Below are 9489 nucleotides of genomic sequence, written 5' to 3'. Positions count from 1 at the left end.
ACCCGTGCGGCGGCAGGAACCTTCGTCGTGGTCCTAACGACTTACCCTTCGTCCCCTCAACTGAGGATGGCAAGTGCTACCAGCTGGGTCAGGTGTGTGATCTACCTCCTCGGTCGTCTGCTGGTCACCCAGCCAGTCTTCCCCATTACGGAGCGAGCTCAGAGCTCATAGACCGATCTTCGGGTAGGACTGAGACCACAACACACTCCACACACCGGGAAAGCAAGGCCACAACCCCTCGAGTTACATCCCGTACCTATTTACTGCTAGGTGAACAGTGGCTACACATTAAGAGACTAGCCCATTTGCCTCGCCGCTTACCGGGATCTGCGCATGCATGGGTGGCCTATGCACGTAAGGCTCGAGTCGGCGTCGCAGCTCCCCGTCGCTTCTCGTCTCCCCTCGTGGGCCTCATTTTTATGTTACCCTTTTGCCAATTCCATGGGCATTAAATCAAGAGTTTGCAGAGTTTGGGAGGGGGTTTGACCATGTCTCGACTTTACGAAGAACTCCTAATTTTTATTCCTTCATTTCTCTACTCCTTTAAAACACTCCATATCTCCTAAAAATCCTCTCGTTGATTCCACTAAGTGACAACTGTTCGATCTGGGGGAATCATCATGCTTGAAATGGAAATATTTATTCATTCGTGATATTAATGACCTGTTTATTTGCCAATCATTTGAATTTTAATATATATTTATTTGACTATATACGACGAAAGAATTTGGAAAATACATGTATTTATCCCTGTACATGATGGTGCAGTATGACATGTTGCTCACGCATGCGCAGTATGCTTAGTAAATCTTGTCCTGACTCCTCGTGCGTCTGGCAGTGCATAGGCCACCCACGCATGCTCAGATGAGCAAGACACTTCCGGGACATTTTTACTGCGACACCGTCACATGACAAAATCATGTATTCATGATTTTGTATTTTTTAAATAGAGCTGTGTATTAGATTTATGAACAGATTTCTTATGAAAATAATAAATAAATAATACTCCTCCCTGTGCTTTAGAACACTGGCAGGACAGCTGTATGGATAAGTGACCTACTGTGTGTATGGAATGCTCGCTTTATGTTTGGAAATAAATTACTAAGAAGTGTTCCAATAAACGATTTTACTTCTCTCTCTCTCTCTCTCTCTCTCTCTCTCTCTCTCTCTCTCTCTCTCTCTCTCTCTCTCTCTCTCTCTCTCTCTCTCTCTCTCTCTCTCTCTTCATTCATGTTTTCTTCCAACAGATGCGCGGCGTGTGTCCCTCTCAGACGTGGTATTCCCTGGCGCTGCAAACATTAAGGGGCGTGTGCGTCAGTCTTGAGGATGCCGGTTACGAGGTGTTTGATGACGCCACCATGTCTTACCTGACACAGCTCTACGGTCACCTCATTTCCAGGGAGACTGCAGCAACACCTCCAACTCTATCACCCGCTCCTGAGCCGGCACCAACTTTAGCCTCTTACCCTTCAACACCCACCCAACAAACCCCATTACCGTCACACGCTCATCCTGAGCAACCGCAGATGTTTGCTGGGAATCAAGCCTCGTCTGGTGGAACAAAAGTTCAGTATGAACATGGACGAGCCACCACCAGCCAGGCAGACACTCAGGACAGTTTTTTCTCTGATCAGCAAATACCACGACCCCAAAAAGTTGCAGAGATAGATATACATGGCCAAGAATACACTGAGCATGAGATAATCAGCCAGGAAGAGCCAGGTCGCGGTACACACCACCATACAGACCAACCAGCTCATGGTGAGGAAGGGTCTATCCAAGACCTCCCTGGTCACGAGGAAAGCATTGCACATGGCCGGGAAAGTCTAGCCAGCCTAGCGTCCCCAACCATGACTGCAGACGATAATGTAGCGTCACTGCAGAAACCACCTAAACCAGCAGTGATCCAGAAGTCCACCGACGAGATGCCCTCAGAACACTTACGCGCTCATTCTCATCACATTACTTCCAACCTTTCCCACTCCCTCTCTTCTCCAACCTACTATTCCCTCCCACAAAAGACCGTCTCCCAGTCCTCTTCTGCCTTTCCATCTCCATCACAGCAACAACCCGCTCACTACGTGCTCCCAAATCAGCAACACCAGGCTCTTTTTGCTCAGTCACCCTCATCCTCCTCCCCCCTTTCATTTCTCTTGACTCAGGCTTTCTCCTCTAATTATTCTAACTCAGAACATCATGCCTCTCACTCCCAGGCACCCCCCAACCACTTTTCAGTCACCCCCAACGACCCACACTACACACAGCCTTCCATTTATTATAGTCAACCGTCATCGACAGGTCTTTACCTTCCACAAGCTTCTCCAGCCCTCAGTCCTCGCCTGTCAATTCACTCTCCTGAGCACATTACTTCTCATTCAACTCATCTCACCCCAGCCAGCCCCGAACGCCAGCAGCTGTCCCTTGAAGCGCTTGCCGCCCATGACGGCAAGGTGACTTTGGATCAACACTCTCTTCACCAAGGAAGTCCACCGTCACGCTCCCCAAGTGGTCACCCCTCAGCATCGAACGCCAGCGGACACCAGAATTCGTTCAGCAGGTGAGAAAAAGTCAGGATGGTAGTGCTTATCAGCAGGTTTTAATTTGTTGATGATAATTGAACTGAGAGTATTATCTTCTACAACCTCAAGTCCCATTACGTTATTAATGATCTTCCATGGAATAAGTACTTTGATCTGCATTTGGTTGTGGCAAGACGGCTCTTGTACTGATTATTGGAGCTTTTCATTCTTAAGCCCGCATCACACGGTCGCTCTTTTCCTGCGAAATCGCGTCATGTGACAGCATGTTCGACAAGACGTCGCGGGAAATAATAGCACACAGCATCTCAAGATAGACAACAACGCCATGCGCGGCAGCGGGACTAAAAGACAAACACAACAGAAGCGAAATCACCAAGCATTGATGTCATTAACCGAACTATTTTACCACTAGGAGTGTGTGTACTTGCTTTGCAAGAAGAACTAATAAAACAACACCAGAAGAGGAAGATGTGGACACGAAAATAGTTAGCTAAAAGAGAAGAAAGCAGTCAGTACAGCAGATTGTTGTCTCTAGAAGATGAGGAAATACAATTGGGATGAGAGGTGTTCCACAGTGGTGTCTGATCCAGAATCAAGTCAGTCAGTTTGTGTTCCACTTGTGTTCCCCCATGTAATTGGAGTCATAATTGGTAATAATGTAACAGGCGATGATCTTCTCTTAGTTTGATTTGTGACGGTACTGCCGTGGTAGATAGCAGGTAGTAGACACCTACCGAAACGATGATTTACTCCCAGCGATGTCTAATAGCACTAGTTCAAGGGGTGCTGCGAACTTTCCATTAAAATTAGTTGTGATCTCGCTGAACTTTTCCCTTTTTTTCTCTCACATCTCAAGGGGGCAGTCACAGCCTGCCCTCTAAAAACAACTCTCTTTCTTCTCAAAAAGCAACATACAATTATCACATACACACCCTTCACTTAAAATTCTAAATTAATAAATGGTGACTCCAAATCCAGTCTCGGAGTCCTTCTCTGAGGAGGGGGATCAGATATGTCCCAAGGTCGGACTACTCTCGCGGTGGCGACCCAAACTGTCTTGACACCTTCCTCGACTTTTTCTTCATTAACTTCTGCAACATATGCGGTCTTCGATCTAATTTTCAATCTGTAGAACAATATCTCTCCTCTACTAAACCTCATCTTCTTTTCCTCACCAAAACACAGCTGTCTAAGGTAACTGACAGTAGTCCCTTTTCTGCTCCCTCCTACTTTCTCTTTCCTAAATTTCGTTCTAAAGCTGGATGTTACATATATGTTCACAACTACTTAACTTCCTCTCGTGCCTACGCTCTTGAATCTTCTGAGTTTTCCACCATCTGGCTTCGACTCAAAAGTCACTCTCTAACTAAATTTATCTCTGCTGTCTATCTCTCCTCTAACTTCTCTGACTGTAGTAAATTCTTTAACTATTCGACTTCCAAAGTGGACCACATTCTATCCGTCCGTCCTTTCACTGAGGTGTCAATCCTTGGAGATTTCAATGTTCACCACCAGCTTTGTCTTTTCTCTCTCTTCACTGACCATCATGGTGAGCTAGCCTTCAACTTTCCTATCCTCCATGACCTAGAGCAACTGGTGTAACACCCTACTCAAATTCCTGACCGTCTTGGTGATACACCCAACATTCTTGATCTTTTCCTTACCTCTAGTCATTCTACTTATGCAGTTACCCTATCTTCTCAGTTGGGCTCCTCCGATCACAATCACATTTCTGTATCTTTCTATATTTTTCCAATACCTCCTCAGGGTCCCCCAAAGCGGAGGTGCCTCTGGCGCATTGCCTCTGCCAGTTAGGGGGAACCTGAGAAAGTATAAGCCGATTTTCCCTGGAATAATTACTGTTTCCGTGTCAGAGACCCATATCTGTGTGCTGAACGCATAACAGAGGTGATAGTGTCTGGCATAGAGGCATACATTTCTTATTCTTTTTATCAATCTAAACCTTCTAAACCTTGGTATAGCACAGCTTGTTCTCGTGCTATACATGATAGAGAGGTTGCCACAAAAGGTATTTGAGCCTTCCATCTCTTGAATCTCATGCAGTTTACATTTCTGCCTGGAATCACGCCAAGTCTGTTCTTCAACTTATCAAACACTTCTTCATAGATAGAAAATGTCAAAATCTTTCAAACTCTAACTCCCCTCGTGACTTCTGGCTTCTTAACAAAAACGTCTGCAAAAGCTTTACTTTTTCATTTTTCCATCGTTTATTTTATCTTGCCATCTCATCTGTCTCTGAAGCTGAACTCATAAATAGAAAATGTCAAAATTTTTCAAACTCTAATCATCTCGTGACTTCTAGCCTCTGGACAAAAACGTCTCCAGTAGCTTTACTTTTTCATCTTTCCGTCCTTTATTTCGTCCTGATGGTACCACTGCCTTCTCATCTGTCATTAAATCTGAATTCTTATCTCAAACCTAACAACTTCACTTTGGATGATTCTGGGTTTGTCCCTCCCTTTCCTCCCTCTGACTATTTCATGCCTTCAACCAAAGTTCTTCGTAGTGATGTTTTCCATGCCCTTGCTACCCTAAACCCTCGAAAGACTTATGGTCCTGATGGGGTCCCTCCTTTTGTTCTCAAAAATTGTGCTTCGGTGACTGCACCTTGCCTGGTCAAACTCTTTCAACTTTGTCTATCGATTTATAACTTGCTTTCTTCCTGGAAGTATGTCTTCATTCAGCCTGTTCCTACAAAAGATGATTGTTCTAATCCCTGAAACTACCGCTTTTTAGATTTTATATCTTGCTTGTCTATTTTTTTTATTTTTTTTATTTATCCTTAATAGGAAGATTCTCAAACATCTGTCACATCACAATCTTTTATCTGATCGCCTGTATGGCTTCAATCAAGGTTGCTCTACTAGTGATCTTCTGGCTTTCCTTTCTGATTCTTGATCATACTCTTTTAGAGATTTCGACGAAACTTTTGTTGTCGCGTAAGACATAGAGTCTTTTCATAGAGTCTGGCACAAAACTTTGATTTCAAAACTGCGCTCCTACGATTTCTTTCCTTCTCTCTTTCCAACTTTATCTCGTTTTTCCTATCTGACTGTTCTATTGCAGCCGTGGTAAATGGCCACTGCTCTTCTCCTAAATCTATTAAGAGTGGTGTTCCTCAGGGCTCTGCCCTGTCACCCACTCTCTTTCTATTGTTTACTAATGATCTTCTAACGCAAAATTCTTACCCTATACACCCTTATGCTGATAATACCACCTTACATTTGTCCACGTCCTTTCAGAGACGACCAATCCTTCAGGAAGTTAACAAATCACGCAGAGACGCCACAGAATGCCTAAGTTCTAATTTTCCTTAGATTTCTGATTGGGGCAGAGAAAAATTTGTAGTGTTCAATGCCTCAAAATCTCAATTCCTTAACCTATCAACTCGACACAACTTTCCAGACAACTATCCCCTCTTCTTCAATGACACTCAACTGTCTCCCCTTTCTACACTGAATATCCTCGGTCTGTCTTTTACTTATAATCTGGAAACTTCACATTTCATCTCTTGGTAAAACAGGTTCTATGAAGTTAGGCGTTCTGCGGCATCTCCGCCGGTTTTTCTCGCCCCTCCAACTGCTAACGCTGTACAAGGGCATTATCCATCCTTGTATGAAGTACTCTTCACATGTTTGGGGAGGGATTCCACTCACACAGTTTTATTAGATAGGATGGAATCAAAAGCTTTTCGTCTCATTAACTCCCCTCTTCTGACTGAATGTCTTCAGACTCTTTCTCACCACCGAAATGTTGCGTCTCTTTCTATTTTTTATCGCTATTTTCATGTTAACTACTCTACTGATCTTGCGAATTGCATGCCTCCTCCTCCTCTTGCTGCCTCGCTGCACAAGGCTTTGTTCTTCCTCTCATCCCTATTCTGTCCAGCTCTCTAATACAAGAGTTAACCAGTATTATCAATCATTAATACCTCTCTGTGCTAAATTCTGGAACTTCCTGCCTATTTCTGCATTTCCATCTTCCTACGACTTGGCTACATTTAAGAGAGAGGTTTCAAGACATTTGTCTCAGACATTTGGCTCTTTCTTTGCTATTGTTTAAAGGAGCTTGCATTCAAGTGGGCCTTTTTTTCTTAATGATTTGTTGGCCTTCCCATTTTTTTTTCTTGTATAAAAAAGACGAGAGCAGAATGTAAACAAACCACGGACTCAAATCAATGTTCCTTGTTCATATTTAACAGTCAAATTCGATATATGTACTATATAAGATGAAGGGATAAAATTTTCATAATAAAGTAGTGATACTTAACACCAATTAAATAATAGCATTTTATTTAATACAGTACAGTATATTCACTACTCTTTCAATTATTTTTTTTTATACCATGTAGGCTTTTCACGGGAATTTATGGGCTAAAGGGGATACTTTTTGGGGTACCTCCTATCTCAAAGTCCACCCACTAGGAAACCTTGCCCCGAGTGAGGAAGCCCAACCTACACTCGGACCGTGGACACGATTCGAACTTGTGCGCTTGGATACCCCTTAGACTCCAAAGCGCGCATGGTTCCACTGTAATCGCAAGAAATCCGCGAGAGTTTTTGACAGTTTCCGTGAAGGCTGCGTCGAGCGAGAACTCCCTTTTTCTGCGACATCTTGTCAGAAGTGGTGTAGCATGACATAATAATGCAGGAAAAGTGCCCGTGTGATACCCGCTTTATTCTTTTTTCACTGTGCGTATGTAAAATATACTTAAATTTTTCATAATCTGGCCAATGCTGAAATACATGCTGTCCACTCTTACTATTTTTTCCATTCATTAGCGATAACAACACCAAGAAAACATTTTTACTCCAAAATCTTTGTTCCCACAAATTCACAAACTCTTTCTTCCGAACCATTTTCATTTTAACTTAGAAAATGAAAGCAAGAAATGCGAAAGCTAAAACAATTATCATAGAGAAAATTATTTTTTTCTTCTCCCTGTTAGATCCGCCACATGGGAACCAAAGGAAAGGGAACACCATTCTTTGCCTAGCCAAGAGCATCAACAGCGTCGCTACCACAGAGGGCGTCGCTCAACGCTACCTCACGCTTCTCCGGGTAACGTGATCCAGCCGCTCCTCACCGCCTGCCGTGCCGGAGCTCAGCGCGACGTGAATGCAAAGTGTCGCGAAATGTGCGTTTCACCTTACCTGCTCCCACTGTGTTTATTAAATTACTTTTCTAGCAGTTTCATTGTCTAGTCTTATTCTTACTAAATGTGTATTGGTAGTCGTATTTCATATCATTTTTGCAAACGGTATTCACTTAATTCACAATTGTCATTGCTTTGGTCTGCTCATTTTGGTCTTTACTCTCAGTATGTCACTCACTGTTGTGCATATCTAGTTAATATTGCCTAATTTGTAGACTACAGATACTCTCCATCACTCCCTATCACTACCCTTCGCTCCATGTCTCTCCCAATCATTACATTTCGCTCCTTAACACATCCGTCACTAGCATCACTCTCCATCACTCCCTTTCACTAACCATCACTTTTCTTCAGTCACTGTCACTGCTCTTCACAACCCATCACTGCCCTTCATTCCCATCACTGCTTTTCTCCATCACTGGCTTTCACTCCCGTCACTGCCCTTTACTCCCTGTCATCACCCTTCCCTCTCCATCATTATTTTTCACTCCCCATCACTGCACTTTACTCCTACCACTGCCCTTCCCTCTCCATCATTGTTCTTCAGTCCCTAACAATGGCTTTCACTCTCCATTACAACGTAACACTGCTCCCCTCGCCCAGTATGTTCTCTCCGACAGAGTGTTGCCTGCCAATTTGAAGGGAGCAAGGGATTTAAGGACAGCACCGCCTGTGCCTCCGCGACCTTCTTGTCCGGAGGTAAGTAGTCATGCATTCAATCACTCAGAAGATTCAGTTTGCTGAAATTGTTTCTCTAATGTGCAATCAAGGTAAGATATTGTTCGATTGGGACACCGTTGTTGGCAGATATGTTACGGTGAGATGCACCTGGCAAACATACAGGTCCAGAAGGTTCTGGAGCAAAGTGCAAATACTGTATGGGTAGCACAAAGCATTAAGAAGCCAGACACACGTCACAAGGCCAGACCGAAAGACAGTAAATAAGGTGCAGGTAACTGCCACTGTAGTGGATAGAAATGAGCTGTCAGGTCCAAATGAGCCCCGCGCTCCTCAGTCTCATAGTGTATCTCTGAGAGGCAAAGAAAAAGGAGGGTGAGACTTATCAGTCCAAATAAGCCTCGCGCTCCTCGGTGTGCCTCAGACTGCCTCCGAGAGATAAAGAGGAAGGAGAGCATAATGTAGAAAAAAATCCTGCTTCAATACATTCATTCCACGAATGCCTTATGCTTCGTGTTAGCCATCTTAATAAATAAAATTAAAAAAATATATTGATTTTCTCCTAAAGAGAGAGAGAGAGAGAGAGAGAGAGAGAAAATTTTATTTCTCTCTCTCTCTCTCTCTCTCTCTCTCTCTCTGAACACTACAATATAATAGGGAGCTTACGACTATAGCTAAGAATGTACATTGACACTGCAATGCATATCAAAGCTACTCCGCGGGACGACTTGTGAGCGAAAGAGTCCTTTCACTGTCACTATCAGTCATTCGAGGCATTTGCTCCCCTACTTTGGCTGACGACTTTTGCACTTTTTACACTTTTTAGAGAGCCAGCACTCAAGAGGGCCTTTTTTTTTTAATATTTCTATTTTTTTTTTTTTTTTGCCTTTGGCAAAAAAAAAAAAATCTTAAGTCCCTCATCACTAACCGGGACTGTCACTCTCAGGCACACTGTTACACCATCCCTTCACTACACCGTCACTGTCAGGCACACTAGTAATTTTTCTGCAATTTTTAGGTACTGTCACTGTCAGGCAATTTAATCATTACCCCGCTCACTATCAGGCGGGCGTGGACTCTCTCTCTCTCTCTCTC

The 9489-nt window shown here is 43.6% G+C and overlaps 1 protein-coding gene across 1 annotated transcript in view; it reads left to right on the top strand.

Moving 5' to 3' along the window:
* LOC123500993 overlaps window positions 1–8942 on the top strand; it is a 34244-nt gene extending 25302 nt beyond the window's left edge. Inside the window, exons 5-8 of the mRNA XM_045249548.1 lie at window positions 1–92; window positions 1248–2557; window positions 7510–7698; window positions 8337–8942. The exon at window positions 1–92 is cut by the window's left edge and continues 46 nt beyond it. Coding sequence (XP_045105483.1) covers window positions 1–92; window positions 1248–2557; window positions 7510–7698; window positions 8337–8460 — 1715 coding nt within the window. The 3' untranslated portion in view covers window positions 8461–8942. The remainder of the gene's footprint in view (window positions 93–1247; window positions 2558–7509; window positions 7699–8336) is intronic.
* The last annotated feature ends 547 nt before the right edge of the window (window positions 8943–9489 follow it).

The sequence above is a fragment of the Portunus trituberculatus genome, unplaced genomic scaffold (genome assembly GCF_017591435.1).
Source record: "Portunus trituberculatus isolate SZX2019 unplaced genomic scaffold, ASM1759143v1 PGA_scaffold_63__7_contigs__length_466372, whole genome shotgun sequence".
In the NCBI taxonomy this organism is placed as follows: Eukaryota; Metazoa; Arthropoda; class Malacostraca; order Decapoda; family Portunidae; genus Portunus; species Portunus trituberculatus.
Note: the sequence above shows the minus strand (reverse complement) of the source record. Positions and strands in the feature narration are given on the sequence as shown.